The sequence below is a fragment of the Sphaerodactylus townsendi genome, linkage group LG04 (assembly GCF_021028975.2).
Source record: "Sphaerodactylus townsendi isolate TG3544 linkage group LG04, MPM_Stown_v2.3, whole genome shotgun sequence".
NCBI lineage: Eukaryota > Metazoa > Chordata > Lepidosauria > Squamata > Sphaerodactylidae > Sphaerodactylus > Sphaerodactylus townsendi.
Genome location: NC_059428.1, coordinates 2830451 through 2853398, shown reverse-complemented (window position 1 = coordinate 2853398; position 22948 = coordinate 2830451). Strand labels below are relative to the sequence as shown.

Below are 22948 nucleotides of genomic sequence, written 5' to 3'. Positions count from 1 at the left end.
GCTCAGCTTTCCAAGGTCTCAGGAAAAAATCTGCACTGTGTGATCCTCTGAGATGGAGGGGTCTATCGAGGGGCCTACTGCAAACTAAGACGGCCGGCAATTTCCTGTCTTTTAACAGTATCTTGTTGGCAGTCAGCTCACGATCAGCAGCACGCCGAGCCGTCTGCCAATTCAGCACGTTTCCATCCCACCTTTTCTCCAAGAGTAACAGACACGGTTTCCCTTCCCATTGGATCTCGACAACAACCGGTGCCAGGGTGGTGGCGCAGTGCCTCGTGCGTCAGACCGGCATCTGGAAGACCGGGTACAAATGCCCACTCCGCCAAAGAAGCTTGCCGGGTGACCTAGGTCGCCCTCGCGCTTTCCTGCAAGCCTACTTTGGAGGGCTGTTGTGAGGACAAAATGGAAGAGAGGGGAATGATAGAGGTCGCTTTGGGTCCTCTTGGAGGAGGAAAGTGGGATATAATAAATGAATGACGGAAGGAAGGAAGAAAAGAAAGGAAGGGAGGAAGAAGGAAGAGAGAGAGAGAAAGAAAGAAAGAAAGAGAAAGAGAGAGAAAGAAAGAAAGAAACAATGAATGAAAGCAGGAAGGCAGGCAGGAAGAAAGAGAGAGAAAGAGAGAAAGAGAAAGAAAGAAGAAAGGAAAGAAAGAAAGAAAGAAAGAAAGAAAGAGAGAGAGAGACAAAGTAAGAAAGAGGAAAGAAAGAAAGAAAGAAGAAGGGAAGGCAGGAAGAAGGAAAGAAAGAGAGAGAGAGAAAGAAAGAAAGAAAGAAGAAAGGAAGGAAGGCATGAAAAAGGAAAGAAAGAGGGACAAAATAAGAAAGAGGAAAGAAAGAAAGAAAGAAAGAAAGAAGAAGGGAAGGCAGGAAGAAGGAAAGAAAGAAGGGAAGGGAAGGCAGGAATAAAGAAAGAGAGAAAGAAAGAAAGAAAGAAAGAAGAAGGGAAGGCAGGAATAAAGAAAGAGAGAAGAAAGAAAGAAAGAAAGAAAGAAAGAAAGAAAGAAAGAGAGAGGGACAAAGTAAGAAAGAGGAAAGAAAGAAAGAGGGACAAAGTAAGAAAGAAGAAAGAAAGAAAGAAAGAAAGAAAGAAAGAAAGAAAGAAAGAAAGAAAGAGAGAGGGACAAAGTAAGAAAGAGGAAAGAAAGAAAGAGGGACAAAGTAAGAAAGAAAGAAAGAAAGAAAGAAAGAAAGAAAGAAAGAAAGAAAGAAAGAAAGAAAGAAAGAAAGAAACCAGCCTTTCAGGTAGGGTGAGCTGAGAGCTTGCAACTAGCCTGAAGTTACCTTGGTAGTGGCTGAGCGTAGCTTTCAAGGGATTTCAGATTTTTGCTAGACATCCTAATCTTTACACCACCACTATGTCTACACTGGTTCTCTACAGCTGCATATACTGGGTTATACCATTGTGTTATTTAGTAGGGTTGCCAACCTCCAGTGAAGGCCTGGAGATCTGCTGGATTTTCAACTGATGATCAGTTTCCTGGGGGAAAAGGGAGGCTTTGGAAGATTGACTCTATGACATTAAACCCCCCTGATGTCCCGTCCCTCTCTATCTGTGGCCCTCGGCAGACTGTCGAGGGTCTCTATCTGTGGCTCTCAGCAGCCCATCGAGGGTCTCTATCTGTGGCTCTCGGCAACCCGTCGAGGGTCTCTATCTCTGGCTCTGAGCAACCTGTCGAGGGTCTCTATCTCTGGCTCTCAGCAAACTGTCAAGGGTCTCTATCTCTGGCTCTCAGCAACCTGTCGAGGGTCTCTATCTCTGGCTCTTAGCAACCTGTCGAGGGTCTCTATCTGTGGCTCTCAGCAGCCCGTCGAGGGTCTCTCTCTCTGGCTCTGAGCAAACCTGGGAGGAGTCTCTATCTCTGGCTCTCGGCAACCTGTCGAGAGGTCTCTATCTGTGGCTCTGGGCAACCTAGCCGAGGGTCTCTATCCTGTGGCTCTCAGCTTGGCCAGCCGAGGGTCTCTATCTCTGGCTCTGAGCAACCTGTCGAGGGTCTCTATCTGTGGCTCTCAGCAGCCCGTCGAGGGTCTCTCTCTCTGGCTCTGAGCAACCTGTCGAGGGTCTCTATCTCTGGCTCTTAGCAACCTGTCGAGGGTCTCTATCTGTGGCTCTCAGCAGCCCGTCGAGGGTCTCTCTCTCTGGCTCTGAGCAACCTGTCGAGGGTCTCTATCTCTGGCTCTCGGCAACCTGTCGAGGGTCTCTATCTGTGGCTCTGAGCAACCTGTCGAGGGTCTCTATCTGTGGCTCTGAGCAACCTGTCGAGGGTCTCTATCTGTGGCTCTCAGCAGCCCATCGAGGGTCTCTATCTCTGGCTCTGAGCAACCTGTCGAGGGTCTCTATCTGTGGCTCTCAGCAGCCCGTCGAGGGTCTCTCTCTCTGGCTCTGAGCAACCTGTCGAGGGTCTCTATCTCTGGCTCTTAGCAACCTGTCGAGGGTCTCTATCTGTGGCTCTCAGCAGCCCATCGAGGGTCTCTCTCTCTGGCTCTGAGCAACCTGTCGAGGGTCTCTATCTCTGGCTCTCGGCAACCTGTTGAGGGTCTCTATCTGTGGCTCTGAGCAACCTGTCGAGGGTCTCTATCTGTGGCTCTCAGCAGCCCATCGAGGGTCTCTATCTCTGGCTCTGAGCAACCTGTCGAGGGTCTCTATCTGTGGCTCTCAGCTTCCACATATGGGACTCTTGGATGACTGAGCCCGGTTCGCTCTTACCTCTGGAGGTCTTTGAGCCTGCTGGTCTCTTCGTCGAGGTACGTGTGCAAGTACCGGAGGAGTTCTCTCTCGGTCACCAGCGCCTGCTGGATGCTGAGCATGGAGGTGAACGTTTCTGCCCTCAGGCCTGGCAGGAGCCCCAGGACAGCCACCCCGATGAACCAAGACACCATCCTGCTCCGGCTAGGGTGGCTCCCGGCCTTTCCTCGCAGGCAGGCGCCGGATTCTTCGGTTTGTCCTGAACGGAGGCAGCCCGGCTGTTTCCAGAGCCGCGTCTCTGGGCTCACCTCTCCTCCTCGACTGGGATCTCGCCTGCAGCTGGGAAACCCATCAGACGAGAACCTTTCCGGGAGTGGAAGGAGAGGAACAGAAACCAGATGTGGAGGGTCTACCGTGCCGAATCGGCCCTGCAGAGCTCTGGCGGACGGCTCTGCATCTTTCCCCTGTGCAGAAATTGGGGGAAATGGGCTTTGCAAACAGGGGTGTGAGTGGGAGGGGAAGGAATCCATGCCGGCCCGGCCCTGATTTGCAACTGATTTGCACAGATGGTCCGGGAAGCCAAATTTTCCAGGCAGAACTTTTGTGGGCTGGAAGGGGGGTGGCGAAATCGAACCTTGCGATGAATCAGAGTCTGGCTTTGGTGCTCTGTCTGCTCTTGGTTACCCTGGAGGTCAATCATAGAATCATAGAATCCTAGAGTTGGAAGAGACCTCCAAGGGCCATCAAGTCCAACCCTCTGCAATGCAGGAACACACAATCAAAGCAGTCAAGGCCAGCTTTAGAAGAAGGAGGAGGAGGAGGAGGAGAAGGAGGAGAGTTTGGATTTATATCCCCCCTTTCTCTCCTGCAGGAGACTCAAAGAGGCTTACAATCTCCTTGCCCTTCCCCCCTCACAACAAACACCCTGTGAGGTGGGTGGGGCTGAGAGAGCTCCGAGAAGCTGTGACTAGCCCAAGGTCACCCAGCTGGCGTGTGTGGGAGTGCCCAGGCTAATCTGAATTCCCCCGATCAGCCTCCACAGCTCAGGCAGCAGAGCTGGGAATCAAACCCGGTTCCTCCAGATTAGATACATGAGCTCTTAACCTCCCACGCCACTGCTGCTCCATATAGCTGATAGTTTGAAGAGTGGCTCCCCGCAAATAAAAAACAAACAGAAATTATGATAATGAACAGGCACGAGGGAGAACCGAGCGAGCTCAGAAAATGGCTCCAAAGAGAACGTCCGGGGACAACGGCACAAAGGCCTGGGAAACGGCTAAAAGAGATCGCGCTGGCCAGTGAAGGTGTTTTCAAAACGTTTCAACCAGAGAATCGTTTTTAAAGGACATTCATCCGAAAGATTTTGAAATGGCAAATAAAAACACTTGGAGGTAAAAATCGTGCGGAACTCCGTGGAGGAAACGTTTTATTTTCCGTCTCAAAACGTTTCCATCGGTTTGTGTGGAAAGGGCCAAAAACAGCCCTCAGTTAGAAATCAACTATCTCAGGGAGAATGAAATGCTCCTTCACGGGTTTTCCTGTGTTCCAAATATTTGTTTTATTCCCCAGTTTGTTTTGTTCTGTTGGGGAAAAAAAGGTTTGGATTTGTACCCTGCCTTTCTCTCCTGTAAGGAGATCCAAACTCCTTTCCCTTCCTCTCCCCACAACAGACACCTTGCAAGGTTGGTGGGGCTGGGAGAGTCCCGAGAGAACTGTGACAAGTCCAAGGTCACCCAGCAGGCTTCATGTGCTATCAGTCACAGACCAGGAAAGGGATTTGGGCGTCTTAGTGGATAGTTCCATGGGAATGTCAACTCAGTGCATGGCAGCTGTGAAAAAGGCAAACTGTATGCTGGGGATGATTAGGAAAGGAGTTGATCATAAAACTGCAAGGATTGTCATGCCCTTATATAAAGCAGTGGTGCGACCGCACTTGGAGTACTGTGTCCAGTTCTGGTCGCCACATCTCAAAAAGGATATCGAAGAGATAGAAAAAGTGCTGAGAAGGGCAACGAGGATGATGGAAGGATTGGAGCACCTTCCTTATGAAGAGAGGCTGCAGCGTTTGGGACTCTTTAGTTTGGAGAGGAGACGTCTGAGGGGGGATATGATTGAAGTCTATAAAATTATGCATGGGGTAGAAAATGTGGACAGAGAGACATTTTTCTCTTTCTCACAATACTAGAACCAGGGGGCATTCATGGAAAATGCTGGGGGGAAGAATTAGGACTAATAAAAGGAAACACTTCTTCACGCAACGTGTGATTGGTGTTTGGAATATGCTGCCACAGGAGGTGGTGATGGCCACTCACCTGGATGGCTTTAAAAAGGGCTTGGATAGATTTATGGAGGAGAAGTCGATTTATGGCTACCATTCTTGATCTGCCTTGATCTCAGATTGCAAATGCCTTAGCAGACCAGGTGCTCAAGAGCAGCAGCAGCAGAAGGCCATTGCTTTCACCTCCTGCAGGTGAGCTCCCAAAGGCACCTGGTGGGACACTGTGAGTAGCAGAGTGCTGGACTAGATGGACTCTGGTCTGATCCAGCAGGCCAGTTCTTATGTTCTTATGTTCTTATGTGGAGGAGGGGGGGAAACAAATCCAGTTCACCAGATTAGAGTCACGAGGGGGAGTGAGAAATCGGACCTGGTTCTCCATATTAGAGTCGACATGCTCTTAACCACTACACCATACTGGCTTTAAATGACTGAAAGTAAACCTGCAAGGTACATGTGTGTCATGAAGTACAACTGTTGGGACATGATGCTTTCATAGCAGGTTACTGTTGTGGATTTCTATGAGAAAACCCCCTGGAATATGGCTTTATCTATAGGGTACAAAGATCTATACCTACACTGCCACCTAGTGGGCAGTTCTAAATATTGACAAGTAGAATATTTGGCACAGAATAAATGCCCTGTTTCTCTGAATATAAGACATCCCCAGAAAATAAGACGTAGTCGAGGTTTTGCTGAAGTGCGAAATATAAGGCATCCCCCAAAGGTAAGACGTAGCAAAGTTTTTGTTTGGAAGCATGCCCGACGAACAGAACACAGAAAAATAAGACATCCCCTGAAAATAAAACATAGCGCATCTTTGGGAGCAAAAATTAATACAACACTGTCTTATATTCGGGGAAACATGGTAGTTCTTTGGTACCTGCAATCTGTCCTGACTCGGACAACCTAATCCAGCTATAGCGAACCTTTTTGAGACTGAGTGCCCAAATTGCTTCCCCAAACCCACTTATTTATCGCAAAGTGCCAACACGGCAATTTAATCTGAATACTGAGGTTTTAGTTTAGGAAAAACGGTTGGCTCCGAGGCGTGCGTTACTCGGGAGTAAGCTTGGTGGTAGTTAGTGGCTTTGCTTTGAAGCAACTGCGCAACTCTTCCAATGGGTGAATCACGACCCTAGGAGGGTTTACTCAGAAGCAAGCCGATTGCCAGCAACTGAGCTTACTCCCAGGTAAAGGATCGTGCTTTAGTTCTTTGCATGAAAATCAGTGGGGTTTAACAGCGCTTAACAGGGTTACCTACACTGCTTCCCCAAAACTCTTAGGTTTAATGCTAATAATCGAGCCCAGCGGCCCAGGCCAGCCTAGATGTGTGGGTGGGTGGGTGGGTGGGAGCAACTCTGTTTGTGTGTACCCACAGAGAGGGTTCTGAGTGCCACCTCTGGCACCCGTGCCATAGGTTCGCCACCACTAACCTAATCTCATCAAATCTCAGATGCTACACAGGGTCAGCCCTGGCTAGTATTTCCATGGGAAAGCACCAAGGAATACTACTCTCTACGCAGAAGCCGGCAATGGGAAATCATCTTGGAAAGTCACTTGTCTTGAAAATCCTAGAGGGTCACCATGTGAATTGAGACTAGGAAGGAAGGAAGGAAGGAAGGAAGGAAGGAAGGAAGGAAGGAAGGACGGACGGACGGACGGACGGACGGACGGACGGACGGACGGACGGACGGACAGAAGGAAGGAAGGAAGGAAGGAAGGAAGGAAGGAAGGAAGGAAGGAAGGAAGGAAGGAAGGAAGGAAGGAAGGAAGGAAGGAAGGAAGGAAGGAAGATCAATTTCGCACGATAAAAATATAATGGGTTGATGAAGGAAAATATCCCGGTTTGGGGAAGAACTTTGGGTCCCTCTCCCAAAGCAGAATTGATCCATTATATATCCCTCAACCTCAGGGGCACAATGAGGCAAACTGTAGCCCTGGGCAAAACCCCATGGGTGGCCACTCCACCACAACCAAATTTTGTTTGCACCAGGACATTGGTGTCTGCAAGGGGTGCATGTTTAGATATATCAGCATCAAAATTTCAGCGTATCATCAGAAGACTGTCCTTATGCTACGGCCCAGGTTTGGTGCAGTTTGGTTCAGGCGAGCCAAAGTTATGGATCCTCAAAACTGTAGTCCCCATCTCCTATTAGCTCCCATTGGAAACAATGAGGGATGGGGTACCCCCTTTGGGAGTCCATAACTTCGGACTCCCTGAACCAAACCTCACCAAACTTGGGGGGGTACCATAAGGGCAGTCTCTTGATGACACGCTGAAATTTTGGTGCCACTAGCCTAAAAACTGTGCCCCTGCAGGCCAAAAATGGAAAACCACTAAAAATACCCAAAAACGAACCCTGCATTTTGATGCCCCCCACAAGGTGATGCCCTGGGCAGCTGCCCACCTTGCCCAATGGACATTACGCCCCTGCTCAACCTGTTTTTTTCCACTAAGTGCCTTCATTCTCTGAATGCTGGCCTTGCACGTGGAAGCTCGTAGCGCTGAGGAAATGTACCGTGCAGCAGAAGAATGCCCCTGCAATGGAAATAAGTATGGGGGCAAGCAGAGACTTACCTCCCAGGTCTATGGCTGCCATCCCCTGGACACTCTTTGGAGCTTAGGAGACCAGGTCTCCCATCAGGGAGGGCAACCTCTGGATCCTGTCCTTGAACTCCTGGTGTATCGTGCCCCTGCACTGCCCAATAACGAGACTCTGTATTCAGTTGATTTCTTTATCATGGAGCAGTGTCAGAGAAAAGCATTTAGATTTCCACCGCCAGAACTAAGCACAGACAGTATTGCAGCCACCATTATACCCCATGTCATCCCACCCCTGCCTACCAGTTCCCAAGGGCAGATGGCCCCCGTTCAGTCCCACAGTCCAGGGAAGAAGGAACCGTCTCCCCCCAACCAGGGTCAAAACAACCTACATCCCACAAGACTGACAGAGCTAAAACAGCAGGTTCCTCACGAGCCGATAAGGCCTGAGAAGCAAAGCGGAAAAACATAAGCACAGTAGGAAGGAGGAAAGGGAAGGGTGTAACAAACCAGTAAAGTCTAGTCAAAAACAACCGTGTTAAGTTTTTTATTGAGCTGGCATTTTTAGTCAGAAACAGGTAACGTGGGAACTGACACCCAGAACTCAAGCAGCCGCTTATACAGGGCATCAGATGAGCTCTCGCCAAAATAGTATAAACAAGGCAGGTTTTCACACAGAGTTTCACACAGGCAAGCAAGCAAGTAAAAGATAACCAAAACAGCAAAATTCCCCTTCCCGGGCGTTCAGCTAAACCCCCCGGCAGGAACCTCTCCAAAGTCAAACTGCAACCTTACAAAGGGAAAGATTCCCACAGGAGACAGGAGTCATGGCAGGATCAAACAGGGGCTGATGATGATATGGTGGCGCTCAATTGAGCGACAGGAGCAACGTGGTGGGGGCACTGTGCAAAACTGTGATATTGTTACCGCTGCCCCGGTAACATAAAGTGATTTCTAGGAGTGATGTCAAGTGATTTCAGCTCGTGGCAGCAAGGCAAGGAGGAAAGGCACAGGAGACCAGAGTTTCTTCAAAAGCAGGGAGGTTCTTTATTGGCAAGTGATTTCTTGGCACAGCTCAGCAAAAGGACCCCCACATGGCTGTGCAAGGAGCAAGGAGCATCAGCGGCGTAGGAGGTTAAGAGTTCGTGTATCTAATCTGGAGGAACCGGGTTTGATTCCCAGCTCTGCCGCTTGAGTTGTGGAGGCTTCTCTGGGGAATTCAGATTAGCCTGGGCACTCCCACACACGCCAGCTGGGTGACCTTGGGCTAGTCACAGCTTCTCGGAGCTCTCTCAGCCCCACCTACCTCACAGGGTGTTTGTTGTGAGGGGGGAAGGGCAAGGAGATTGTGAGCCCCTTTGAGTCTCCTGCAGGAGAGAAAGGGGGATATAAATCCAAACTCTTCTTTTATACATTTCCCCAGTAACCCAGAAAGGGGGCGTAGGGCAGTCCCACCCCCATAGTGCAAAAACCAGGAAGAGGGCGGTCTCCTTCCATCTATTACAGAGAAAATATCCTAGAACCCCAAAGGGAGAAAACAATCCTTTTGCACATGCTGATGAGATCAAATCCCAGAGGAAAAGGTTGCGCCTTCTTGCCTGAGGTGGTTCCTTGGGAGTGTTAGACAAGTTTAAATGATCCAATAAATTCTTGGATCAAAGTAAGGATGTGAACAGTCCAATGAGCTTCTGGATCCTGAGAGTAAAACTTCAAACAGTCCAATAGCAAAACAGGGTGACATCTTCCAACAGCCAGTCCACACCCTGAGTCCATCCTTTGTTAGTCAAAAGGCCCTTTTGTTGGTGAAGGTGGGATTACCTGGGTGTTGGTCCATACTGAATTCCAGGATTAACTTCCTTGGGCCTTAATATCAGCTGTTACAAGCTGCTGCTTTTCCCAACAGATATCTAAAATAACATTTCTAAACTTAAACATTAGAGGAAATCTTAAAGAACCCCCAATACAGTACAAGCCCATATAAACATATAAGCAAGAGTATCCTAAATCAACAGAAACAAAACCTTAAATCAACTGGAGAACCTAGCTAAAGTATAATCCTAGACATTTGGCAAATAATAACTCCAACGCTGAGGGGCTTACATTAAACCTTAAAAGGGTCAAAGGCAAGAAGGAAACCATGTGAAATATCAGCACATTTGTATATTAGAACATAAGAACATAAGAACTGGCCTGCTGGATCAGACCAGAGCCCATCTAGTCCAGCTCTCTGCTACTCGCAGTGGCCCACCGGGTGCCTTTGGGAGCTCACCTGCAGGAGGTGAAAGCAAGGGCCTGCTGCTGCTGCTGCTCCCGAGCACCTGGTCTGCTAAGGCATTTGCAATCTCAGATCAAGGAGGATCAAGACGGGTAGCCATAGATCGACTTCTCCTCCATAAATCTGTCCAAGCCCTTTTTAAAGCTATCCAGGTGAGTGGCCATCACCACCTCCTGTGGCAGCATATTCCAAACACCAACCACATGTTGCGTGAAGAAGTGTTTCCTTTTATTAGTCCTAATTCTTCCCCCCAGCATTTTCAATGAATGACCCCTGGTTCTAGTATTGTGAGATTAGTATATATTCACGTTCTTTCCAGGACTTGTGGAGGCTTTTGGACAACACTGGTCTCTTTGCTCTGATCCTTCGCCAGTGTAGTTCCGTGGCAGGCTCAGGAAAATATTTTTCCTATTTTCCTGGCGGTAACAATATCACATCTGGGCTCGGCCCCAGAAAATGGGTTGCTGGGCCATGCCAGGCAAGTGGCAGGAGCTTTTGGGGTGGGGACATGAGGAACTGTAGCATCCTGTGCACCATAATGCCACGTTTGGGGAAAACCCAGGAAGCAATGCCTTGTCGCTCTAGGAATTCCCAGAAACTCTGTGGTAAAACCCGAGGGTTCCATGACGCCTATCGCTTCCTGACATCGTTTTCAAGTTCCGTGTATCGGCGACACCACGGCACGCAGGATACAAGTTTTTAAAAATGTCCTCCCACCACTGCTCCAAGTAATGGCAGGAAAAACCAGCGGGAAGTGACATCACCGTGTTGTGTAACGCTGTTTCCTGTGTCTGCTTCCTGCCGGCTGCCGGCTTGCATTCCTCATGTGAGCATCAATGCCATTGACCTTGGTGGAATTTGCTTCTGAACAAAAGAGCCCAGGATTTTGGGTTACCCGAGGCCAATGCCGTGATTGATCCGGCTTCTCTCCGTTGTGGTGCTGGAGGACAGGGCCAAACCCCTCCCCGCTGTGATGGAAAGAGCAGTCGAACGCCAGGCTGCTAAAAGGGATGGACAGAAAGACCAGCCTTCAAGCACCAGCCACGGCGTCACCATGAAGGTCGTGGGACTAGGGATTCTTCTCCTGTTTCTGGCGTTCCTGCAATTAATCGGCAAGTATCTGAGGGTGCAGCCACATCTCAGTGGACGGAAATCGGTTTCAGGTAGAGGGTTCCAGGTTGACTCAGGCTTCCATCCTTCCAAGGTTGGCAAAATGAGCACCTGGCGAGAGCCAGCGTGGTGTAGTGGTGTGGTGGATTCTAATCTGGAGAACCGGGTTTGATTCCCCACTCCTCCACCTGAGTGGCTGAAGCTTATCTGGCGAACCAGGTGTGTTTCCGCACTCCTACGTTCCTGCTGGGTGACCTTGGGCTAGTCACAGTTCTCTCAGGACTCTCTCGGCCCCACCTGCCTCACAAGGTGTCTGTTGTGGGGAGTGGAAGGGAAGGGAGATTGTAAGCCACCTTGAGTCTCCTTACAGGAGAGAAAGGTGGGGTATAAATCCAAACTCCTCCTCCTCTCCTTCTTCTTCCACCCATCTCAATCAAATTAATCAAGTAGGAGGTATTGCCCCATTGCTGTTCCCTCCCCTCTTAGACTTCTGGGAGGGAGACCCATGCTGCCGTCGCCAGCAATGCCATAACATCAATATCACAATGCCATAATATCAGGTTAAGAATCAAACCAGGTATGCATTGCAAGTTACAAAATCACATTGCTGCAGAGGCGTAGCTCTAAGGGGACAGTGTGTGTGCGACACACCGGGCGCGTGCCCCTGTGGGGGCGTGGCAGGGGCATTCTGGGGCGGGACAGGGGTGGAGGATGCCCCAATTCACCGGGCGCTTTCCCCCCTTGCTACGCCTCTGCATTGCTGTTAACACTGCAGTTCTCAGATCTTTGTGCAAAAAGATCTGTGTAAAAAAGAAACGGCCTCAACCACTGAGTTTCTGTCCAAATCCCAGACTGTTGCGATGATGTCGTTTCCAAGCGCACATTGGGAGGGACGTTGCTGGTTTCCTGCCAACCTGACAGCCCTCTCCAGTAGCCACTGATGGATCTCTCTTTCCCCTTTTTTAAAGCCATCTGTGTTTGCGGCAAACGCTCCATCCTCTGGGAGCAAATCCCACATTTTAATCACTTGTGTAATTCAGCCGCAGAGTTCTCCGGGATTTATCTATTAAAGAGTGACTAACACCCTTTAATTCTGATAGCACAAAAGAATGAGGGGTAGAGTTTGGTTCTTTGAACTATTAAACCACAGGCCTGTGGAAATTTTTTATCTTTTGTTGAGAAAAGAGCATATTGGCTGTTGTGGGTTTTTGGGCTGCGTGGCTGCGGTCTGGTAGTCTTTGCCCGCATCTGTGGCTAGCATCTTTGGAGGCAAGTCTTTGCAAATCTTTCTCTCTGTGGCAAAAGCTTGGAGCGTATTCTTTTTATTGAGCAAGACAGGAAGAAAAGCAGGCATGGAAAAGATAAAACAATTACTGTGACAAAAGCTGAAATTATCCTAGCGTTTCTTATGCATATTATAGCAAGTAATAGTTTTTTTTAAGCAAACCAAGCTTCAGTTTGTTGTCTTGTTGCTTTTAGGGGGTTATCAAAAGCACAAGTCATTCACCAAGAGATCTCACCTAGTCTTCTTCTGGGATTTCCAGCCAGAGAAATCTGAGTTGCTTTTCACAGGGGTACATATAGAAAAATAGCAGTTGTATCTTTGTGCAAATCTGCTGTGAATTAATCTTAATCGTGGCTGTTATCTAGATAACTGATTGGCTCATAACTAAATATGACACAATCAACAAGTGCATGTAAGAACGTAAGAAGGAGCCTGCTGGATCAGACCAGAGTCCATCTAGTCCAGCACTCTGCTCCTCGTAGTGGCCCACCAGGTGCCTTTGGGAGCTCACGTGCAGGATGTGAAAGCAATGGCCTTCTGCTGCTGCTGCTGCTCCCGAGCACCTGGTCTGCTAAGGCATTTGCAATCTCAGATCAAGGAGGATCAAGATTGGGAGCCAGAGATCGACTTCTCCTCCATAAATCTGTCCAAGTCCCTTTGAAAGCTATCCAGGTGAGTGGCCATCACCACCTCCTGTGGCAGCATATTCCAAACATCAATCACATGTTGCGTGAAGAAGTGTTTCCTTTGATTAGTCCTAATTCTTCCCCCCAGCATTTTCAATGAATGCCCCCTGGTTCTAGTATTGTGAGAAGAGAGAAACATTTCTCTCTGTCCACATTTTCTACCCCATGCATCATTTTATAGGCTTCAATCATATCCCCCCTCAGACGTCTCCTCTCCAAACTAAAGAGTCCCGAACGCTGCAGCCTCTCCTCATAAGGAAGGTGCTCCAGTCCCAATATGACCGCCTGCTCCTCCCCATGAAGCTTACTGGGTGACTTTGGCCCACTCCAGTTCTCTCAGAACTCTCTCAGCCCGACAAGGCGTCTTTTGTGGAGAGAGGAAGGGGAAAGAGTTTGTCAGCTGCCTTGAGTCTCCTTATGGTTGAGAAAAGTGGGGTATAAATCCAACCTCTTCTTCAAAAGTGGTTGTTCCACAGTGATATGAAAGAAGTTTCTGGGCTCTGGCTGTAATCTGCAAATTCAGCTCACACGTGCGCCGAGTCCGCAGCTGCAAAGTCCCGTTCGCGTCCTTGCTTTCGCAGCTCACACCGAGGCCGCCTTCCGCTGGTGATGTACGACACTGCCAATAAAACAGGGAGAAACTATTTATACATAATAAAACAGCTTTTTCTGCAGCCTATTAATATTAAACAGCACTAAGAGAACACCTATTTGTGGCATGAATTAGTGATGGCACCAGCAGACCAACAAATTATCTTTGCAGAAGCTGCAGATATTTCAACGCAACTAACAATTTCGTAAGGCCTGCCTATAATTCACCGAGAGGCTACTGAAGTTAGGCAGGAGAGTAAATTGGCGGCTCTCCTTAGCATTGTGCCATCGTGGTTTGCTGTAGTCCAGTTGGAGGAGGAGGAGGAGGAGGAGGAGAAGAAGAAGAAGAGGAGGAGGAGGAGGAGGAGGAGTTTGGATTTATACCCCACTTTCTCTCCTGCAGGAGACTCAAGGGGGCTGACAATCTCCTTGCCCTTCCCCCCTCACAACAAACACCCTGTGAGGTGGGTGGGGCTGAGAGAGCTCCGTAGAGCTGTGACTAAGAACATAAGAACATAAGAACAAGCCAGCTGGATCAGACCAGAGTCCATCTAGTCCAGCTCTCTGCTACTCGCAGTGGCCCACCAGGTGCCTTTGGGAGCTCACATGTAGGATGTGAACGCAATGGCCTTCTGCGGCTGTTGCTCCCGAGCACCTGGTCTGTTAAGGCATTTGCAATCTCAGATCAAAGAGGATCAAGACTGGTAGCCATAAATCAACTTCTCCTCCATAAATCTGTCCAAGCCCCTTTTAAAGCTATCTAGGTGAGTGGCCATCACCACCTCCTGGGGCAGCATATTCCAAACACCAATCACACGTTGCGTGAAGAAGTGTTTTGGGGGGGTGGGGGGGGGGGGGGGTGGGGGGGGGGGGGGGGGGGGGCGGGTTCGGGGCTTGGGGTGGGGGGGGTTGGGGGCGTGGGGGGGGGGTATGGGGTGAGAAGGGGGGGGGGGAGGGGGGGGGGTTGCGTGGGGGGGGGGGGGCTGGGGGTGGGGGGGGGGGGGGGTGGGGGGGGGGGGGGGTGGGGGGGGGGGGGGGTGGGGGGGGGGGGGGGTGGGGGGGGGGGGGGGTGGGGGGGGGGGGGGGTGGGGGGGGGGGGGGGTGGGGGGGGGGGGGGGTGGGGGGGGGGGGGGGTGGGGGGGGGGGGGGGTGGGGGGGGGGGGGGGTGGGGGGGGGGGGGGGTGGGGGGGGGGGGGGGTGGGGGGGGGGGGGGGTGGGGGGGGGGGGGGGTGGGGGGGGGGGGGGGTGGGGGGGGGGGGGGGTGGGGGGGGGGGGGGGTGGGGGGGGGGGGGGGTGGGGGGGGGGGGGGGTGGGGGGGGGGGGGGGTGGGGGGGGGGGGGGGTGGGGGGGGGGGGGGGTGGGGGGGGGGGGGGGTGGGGGGGGGGGGGGGTGGGGGGGGGGGGGGGTGGGGGGGGGGGGGGGTGGGGGGGGGGGGGGGTGGGGGGGGGGGGGGGTGGGGGGGGGGGGGGGTGGGGGGGGGGGGGGGTGGGGGGGGGGGGGGGTGGGGGGGGGGGGGGGTGGGGGGGGGGGGGGGTGGGGGGGGGGGGGGGTGGGGGGGGGGGGGGGTGGGGGGGGGGGGGGGTGGGGGGGGGGGGGGGTGGGGGGGGGGGGGGGTGGGGGGGGGGGGGGGTGGGGGGGGGGGGGGGTGGGGGGGGGGGGGGGTGGGGGGGGGGGGGGGTGGGGGGGGGGGGGGGTGGGGGGGGGGGGGGGTGGGGGGGGGGGGGGGTGGGGGGGGGGGGGGGTGGGGGGGGGGGGGGGTGGGGGGGGGGGGGGGTGGGGGGGGGGGGGGGTGGGGGGGGGGGGGGGTGGGGGGGGGGGGGGGTGGGGGGGGGGGGGGGTGGGGGGGGGGGGGGGTGGGGGGGGGGGGGGGTGGGGGGGGGGGGGGGTGGGGGGGGGGGGGGGTGGGGGGGGGGGGGGGTGGGGGGGGGGGGGGGTGGGGGGGGGGGGGGGTGGGGGGGGGGGGGGGTGGGGGGGGGGGGGGGTGGGGGGGGGGGGGGGTGGGGGGGGGGGGGGGTGGGGGGGGGGGGGGGTGGGGGGGGGGGGGGGTGGGGGGGGGGGGGGGTGGGGGGGGGGGGGGGTGGGGGGGGGGGGGGGTGGGGGGGGGGGGGGGTGGGGGGGGGGGGGGGTGGGGGGGGGGGGGGGTGGGGGGGGGGGGGGGTGGGGGGGGGGGGGGGTGGGGGGGGGGGGGGGTGGGGGGGGGGGGGGGTGGGGGGGGGGGGGGGTGGGGGGGGGGGGGGGTGGGGGGGGGGGGGGGTGGGGGGGGGGGGGGGTGGGGGGGGGGGGGGGTGGGGGGGGGGGGGGGTGGGGGGGGGGGGGGGTGGGGGGGGGGGGGGGTGGGGGGGGGGGGGGGTGGGGGGGGGGGGGGGTGGGGGGGGGGGGGGGTGGGGGGGGGGGGGGGTGGGGGGGGGGGGGGGTGGGGGGGGGGGGGGGTGGGGGGGGGGGGGGGTGGGGGGGGGGGGGGGTGGGGGGGGGGGGGGGTGGGGGGGGGGGGGGGTGGGGGGGGGGGGGGGTGGGGGGGGGGGGGGGTGGGGGGGGGGGGGGGTGGGGGGGGGGGGGGGTGGGGGGGGGGGGGGGTGGGGGGGGGGGGGGGTGGGGGGGGGGGGGGGTGGGGGGGGGGGGGGGTGGGGGGGGGGGGGGGTGGGGGGGGGGGGGGGTGGGGGGGGGGGGGGGTGGGGGGGGGGGGGGGTGGGGGGGGGGGGGGGTGGGGGGGGGGGGGGGTGGGGGGGGGGGGGGGTGGGGGGGGGGGGGGGTGGGGGGGGGGGGGGGTGGGGGGGGGGGGGGGTGGGGGGGGGGGGGGGTGGGGGGGGGGGGGGGTGGGGGGGGGGGGGGGTGGGGGGGGGGGGGGGTGGGGGGGGGGGGGGGTGGGGGGGGGGGGGGGTGGGGGGGGGGGGGGGTGGGGGGGGGGGGGGGTGGGGGGGGGGGGGGGTGGGGGGGGGGGGGGGTGGGGGGGGGGGGGGGTGGGGGGGGGGGGGGGTGGGGGGGGGGGGGGGTGGGGGGGGGGGGGGGTGGGGGGGGGGGGGGGTGGGGGGGGGGGGGGGTGGGGGGGGGGGGGGGTGGGGGGGGGGGGGGGTGGGGGGGGGGGGGGGTGGGGGGGGGGGGGGGTGGGGGGGGGGGGGGGTGGGGGGGGGGGGGGGTGGGGGGGGGGGGGGGTGGGGGGGGGGGGGGGTGGGGGGGGGGGGGGGTGGGGGGGGGGGGGGGTGGGGGGGGGGGGGGGTGGGGGGGGGGGGGGGTGGGGGGGGGGGGGGGTGGGGGGGGGGGGGGGTGGGGGGGGGGGGGGGTGGGGGGGGGGGGGGGTGGGGGGGGGGGGGGGTGGGGGGGGGGGGGGGTGGGGGGGGGGGGGGGTGGGGGGGGGGGGGGGTGGGGGGGGGGGGGGGTGGGGGGGGGGGGGGGTGGGGGGGGGGGGGGGTGGGGGGGGGGGGGGGTGGGGGGGGGGGGGGGTGGGGGGGGGGGGGGGTGGGGGGGGGGGGGGGTGGGGGGGGGGGGGGGTGGGGGGGGGGGGGGGTGGGGGGGGGGGGGGGTGGGGGGGGGGGGGGGTGGGGGGGGGGGGGGGTGGGGGGGGGGGGGGGTGGGGGGGGGGGGGGGTGGGGGGGGGGGGGGGTGGGGGGGGGGGGGGGTGGGGGGGGGGGGGGGTGGGGGGGGGGGGGGGTGGGGGGGGGGGGGGGGGGGGGGGGGGGGGGGGGGGGGGGGGGGGGGGGGGGGGGGGGGGGGGGTGGGGGGGGAGGGGGGTGGGGGGGGGGGGGGGTGGGGGGGGGGGGGGGGGGGGGGGGGGGGGGGGGGGGGGGGGAGGGGGTGGGGGGGGGGGGGAGGGGGGGGGGGGGGGGGGGGGGGGGGGGGGGGGGGGGGGGGGGGGGGGGAGTAGTAGTAGTAGTAGTAGTAGTAGTAGTAGTAGTAGTAGTAGTAGTTTGGATTTATACCCCACCTTTCTCTCCTGTAAGGAGACTCAAGGTGGCTTATAAGCTCCTTTCCCCTCCTCTCCCCACAACAGACACCTTGTGAAGCAGGTGGGCTGAGAGAGTCCTAAGAGAACTGTGACTAGCCAAAGATCAACCATCAGGAGTGTAGGAGTGCAGAAACATCTGGTTCACCAGATAAGCCTCTGCCGCTCAGGTGGAGGAGTGGGAAATCAAGTCCAGTTCTCCAGATTAGAATCCACCTGCTTTTAACCACGACACCACGCTGATTCTCAGGAAGGAAAGCAGGAAGGGGGGTATGGTGATGTCACTTCCTGCGCCGACACTACGACATCACTTCCGTGCATTTAGTGAGAAGCAGAGTAGTGTTGATGATGCTCGCCCTGGGCTCTGACCCGAAGTTGTTCCCAGGAACGATGAGCCGAGGGCAGGTAACCCAACCGCCCGGCTCACCTTGAAGTAAGAGAAAGCAAGATGGTCGAGGGCATCTTCGAGGCTCCCTTCGTCCTCTGTGTTCCAGCTGCCGTAGGAGACGCGGAAGAGGCTGACTGCTTCCTCTAGCCATGCAATCGAGTGGTAGTGGTCCTCCATGTCATAGGCCACCTGGGAGGAGCAGGAAGAAGAAAAACAGCTGTATTGACAGGGGGAGGAGGGAAAACGGTGGCTGGGAATGAAAACGGACACACACACATCCTTGCGCGAAGAACTGTGTTTGCCACGGTTCGGATCGGGTCTATGTGATTCAAAAGCCGAAAAGCATTTTATTGTTGAAGGCTTTTGTGGCCGGAATCGACTGGCTGTTGTGGGCTTTCCGGGCTGCGTGGCTGTGGTCGGGTAATTTTAGCTCCTACCATGTTTCCCAGAAAATAAACCCTACCCTGAAAATAAGCCTTTGTGCGATTTTTCGATATTTTTGGAAGGGGCTTGAAATATAAGCCCTACTCCAAAAATAAGTCCTACTCCCAGATTCCCCAGCACAGCCCTCCGCCTGTCCCCCCCCCCACGCCCCCAGAATGCCCCCTCGCCCCCACCCACTCCCGAAACGCGCCCGCAATGCCCCCGCTCACCTCCGGATCACGCCTGCCCACACCCAGAATGCGCCTGCCACAAGCCCGGAACGCCCCCCGCTCACCTCTGGAGCGCACCCGCCATGCCCCTGGAATGCCCCATTCACCTCCGGAACGCGCCCCACCATGGCCCCGGAACACCCCCGTCCAGCCCTGGAGCACACCCACCATATCCCCGCCCACCCTTGGAACGTGCCCGCCACGCCCCCGAAACACCCTCGCCCCCTGGGACGCAAAGAAAGGACCTGCCCCGAAAATAAGCCCTAACGCAGCTTCTGCTGCAAAAATTAATATGAGACCTGGCTTATTTTCGGGGAAACATGGTCATGTTTTGCCTGCTTCTACCCTGTTTCCCCAAACATAAGACATCCCCTGAAAATAAGACGTAGAAGAAGAAGAAGAGTTTGGATTTATATCCCCCCTTTCTCTCCTGCAGGAGACTCAAAGGGGCTGACAATCTCCTTGCCCTTCCCCCCCTCACAACAAACACCCTGTGAGGTAGGTGGGGCTGAGAGAGCTCCGAGAAGCTGTGACTAGCCCAAGGTCACCCAGCTGGCATGTGTGGGAGTGCACAGGCTAACCTGAATTCCCCAGAGAAGCCTCCACAGCTCAGGCGGCAGAGCTGGGAATCAAACCCGGTTCCTCCAGATTAGATACACAAGCTCTTAACCTCCTACGCCACTGCTGCTTCTCTACGTAGCAGAGGTTTTGCTGAAGTGCGAAATAGAAGGCATCCCCCGAAAGTAAGACGTTGCAAAGTTTTTGTTTGGAAGCATGCCCGACGACCACAGAACACAGAAAAATAAGACATCCCCTGAAAATAAGACATAGCGCATCTTTGGGAGCAAAAATTAATATAAGACGCTGTCTTATTTTTGGGGAAACATGGTATGACTGGCATCTTCAGAGGCCGGTCACGGTCAGACGTGTTTCTCTCCATGACACAGTGCGGAGTGAGTGTGAGGTGGGGGGGGGGGGTTGCTTGGATTTTGTCGGGGCCGTTTTGGCCTTCAGCAAGACAGGGATTGTGCGCCTCGAATCCTGTCGCGAATGGCCCACCCACCACCGGTCCCCAATGCTTTACTCAGGGCTACCTCCCAGAGTTGTAGAGTTGCCAACATCCAGGTGGGGTCTGGAGATCTCTTGGAATCATGACTGAGCTTTTGGCAACAGAGATAACTCACCTGGAGGAAACGGCTGCTGAGGAGAACGGACTCTGTGATGCTATAAGAACATAAGAACATAAGAACTAGCCTGCTGGATCAGACCAGAGTCCATCTAGTCCAGCATTCTGCTCCTCGCAGTGGCCCACCAGGGGCCTTTGGGAGCTCACGTGCAGGAGGTGAAAGCAATGGCCTGCTGCTGCTGCTGCTCCTGAGCACCTGGTCTGCTAAGGCATTTGCAATCCCAGATCAAGGAGGATCAAGACAGGTAGCCATAGATCGACTTCTCCTCCATAAATCTCTCCAAGCCCCTTTTAAAGCTATCCAGGTGAGTGGCCATCACCCCCTCCTGTGGCAGCATATTCCAAACACCAATCCCACGTTGCGTGAAGAAGTGTTTCCTTTTATTAGTCCTAATTCTTCCCCCCAGCATTTTCAATGAATGCCCCCTGGTTCTAGTATTGTGAGAAAGAGAGAAACATTTCTCTCTGTCAACATTTTCTACCCCATGTATCATTTTATAGACTTCGATCCTATCCCCCCTCAGACGTCTCCTCTCCAAACTAAAGAGTCCCAAACGCTGCAGCCTCTCCTCATAAGGAAGGTGCTCCAGTCCTTCAATCATCCTCGTTGCCCTTCTCTGTACTTTTTCTATCTCTTCGATATCCTTCGATATCCTTCGATACCCCACTGAAGTCCCTTCCCCAAACTTTTTTTTTAAAAAAATTTATTTGTATATTCAAAAAACAAACATATGGGTCGAGTCAATCTCTGACACCAATCGTCATTGTAATTTTACACTATCACATATATACAATCTTTAAAAATATAAAAATATATATATAAAAGCTAAGTAGACTTCCTTGTTGTAGTTCAGGAGTTAATTTGCCTTTTGAATATGCATACTAGTTCATTCAGTAATCCATATCTCATTTTAATCTCTAGGTTTCTTCCTAAGAGCTTTGCTTACATTTTTCAGACTTAAATTTTATCGCGACGGTCGTCACGTATCCAAATAATTGACACCTCAAGATAATGAATGCAAGTTCAGCCTATGTAGTTATAACATTAATTAAAATCAAATCAAAAAACAGATGACAAGATCAAGCATGCAAACACACAAAAATCATAATCGCTGTGCTTATCGTGTTTCATTTTGCAGCACACTTTTTGGTTATCTAGTTTAAGGAGCAGCAGTGGCGTAGGAGGTTAAGAGCTCGTGTGTCTAATCTGGAGGAACCGGGTTTGATTCCCCGCTCTGCCGCCTGAGCTGTGGAGGCTCATCTGGGGAATTCAGATTAGCCTGGGCACTCCCACACATGCCAGCTGGGTGACCTTGGGCTAGTCACAGCTTCTCGGAGCTCTCTCAGCCCCACCTACTTCACAGGGTGTTTGTTGTGAGGGGGGAAGGGCAAGGAGATTGTCAGCCCCTTTGAGTCTCCTACAGGAGAGAAAGGGGGGATATAAACCCAAACTCTTCTTCTTCTTCTTCTTAAGTCCCTTCCCCAAATCTTACCTTCCCCGGCCTACACCCCCAACACTCCCAAGAATTCCCTGCCTCAGATTTGGCAACTGTAAGTTAAAGGCACCTGCTCACTTTGCCTATGGAGAAGCAATCATCGGCAGAGAGGGAAAAATCCTGCCCGGGGCTGTAGATGTCCAGGAGAGGAGCCCCGCTGACCTTCTGGAACTTTCCTCGGGCCAGCCCCTGGACGCTGAGCGCGTAGACGTCCTGCAGGCGCATCACCGCCCGGGCGGCTCCCTCCAGATCCTCGAAGGCGGGCAGGCTCTTCTCCATCTTCTGGTAGCTGCTCTTGAGGGCTGAAAAGTCACGGTGGCATAACGTCAGCCATCTTGTTAGGAGGTGAGTCATGGCTACGAGTAGGCTTGCCAACCTCCAGGTACAGCCTGGAGAATCTCCTGGAATTACAACTGATTTGCAGACGTCAGAGGGGACGGGCTGCTCTGGAGGGTGGCGTCTATGGTATTATACCCAGCTGAGACCTCTCCTGTCTCCCAACCCCACCCTTCCCATGGTGTACCCCCAAATCTCCTAACCTAGATTTTATAACTGTCCTGAGCAGTGGTGGGATCCAAACATTTTAGTGACAGGTTCCCATGGTGGTGGGATTCAAACAGTGGCGTAGCGCCAATGGGGCTGGGCGGGGCACGATTGGGGCGTGGCCGGGCATTCCGGGGGCGGGGCATTCATAATTTCTCTGTTACTGTAAAAAAACTCTTACTGTAAAAAAAAAAGGTTCCTAATTTCCAGCTGGTCTCTTTCTGTCCATAATTTAAACTCATTCTAACAAGTCCTATCGTCTGCTGCCGACAGAAACAACGACTTCTCCTCCAATTGACTTCCTGTCAAACTCTTAATACTTTCAAATACTTAATTTTGTTTCTAGAAATCAAAAGAAGGAGACTTTCCTTAAACAAGGAACTTGACCGTATTTCTAAAACGTGTTTTTAAAACAGCCCAACAGGGAGAATGATCCCGTTTTCGACCTTCGCTAACCAGCCACATAGGAAACAGCAGGACTTTATGATTTTTGGACCTAATGGAATTTCTAACGGAAAAGCGGACCCAATTAGTAGCCCCCTCTCGGCACACACAAATAATTAGTAACCCACTCTCGGGAACTGGTGAGAACCTGCTGGATCCCACCTCTGGTCCTGAGACGTCGGGAGGGGGGGAGAGGAGAAGAGCTGCTTCTTGGGACATGGCCTAACTGGGCCCCACCAATGCCGGGGAACCGCAGCCAGGCTGAGCCACCCCCTCTCACCTGAGGCCCCGGAAAACACTGCTTCCTTCGTCCTGCTGTGCCAACTGCAACCAGCAGGGCGGAGCAGCAGCGGGGAAGGAGGCCACGGGGCAGGGAGGCAGGCTGAGAATTGAGTCAGCAGGGTGGGAAGGTGAACAGGAAGGTAATCTCGGGCAGTGAGGAAGGGAAGGGGATCTGCGCCCGGGGCACAAACTGCCTGTGTGCACCCTCCCCGCCCCCGCCACGTCCGCCCCAGGCAAATCGGGGGCCTTAGTAGCATCTAAATTGATTTCCTTTCTCGGTAGTAGCGATGCTGAGATTCTTGAAGAAGTTGCGAAGTTTCTTTTACAAGTATCTGAACATTCTTTATAAGCAGTGGTGGGATCCAAAAATTTTAATAACAGGTTCCCTCGCCAGCCCCCCCTCAGCAAAGGGGGCAGAGGAGTACCTAGGCAATCCTGAGCCCTGGGCAAATCCTGAGTTGGATGCCCCCCCCATGGGCAGCCACCCCACCACGACCCCCCAATTTTTTTTTGCACCAGGTCATTTCTAAATCACCATCACATGATAGAAAATGCCCCAATTCACAAAT

At 55.3% G+C, this 22948-nt stretch overlaps 1 protein-coding gene across 1 annotated transcript in view; it reads right to left on the bottom strand.

Moving 5' to 3' along the window:
- The window catches only part of P4HA3 (prolyl 4-hydroxylase subunit alpha 3), a 73469-nt gene that overhangs the window by 30739 nt on the left and 19782 nt on the right, over positions 1–22948 (bottom strand). The window contains exons 6-7 of the mRNA XM_048492998.1: positions 21189–21412; positions 17815–17964 (exon numbers count right to left, since the gene is read on the bottom strand). Of these exons, the coding sequence (XP_048348955.1) occupies positions 17815–17964; positions 21189–21412 (374 nt within the window). The remainder of the gene's footprint in view (positions 1–17814; positions 17965–21188; positions 21413–22948) is intronic.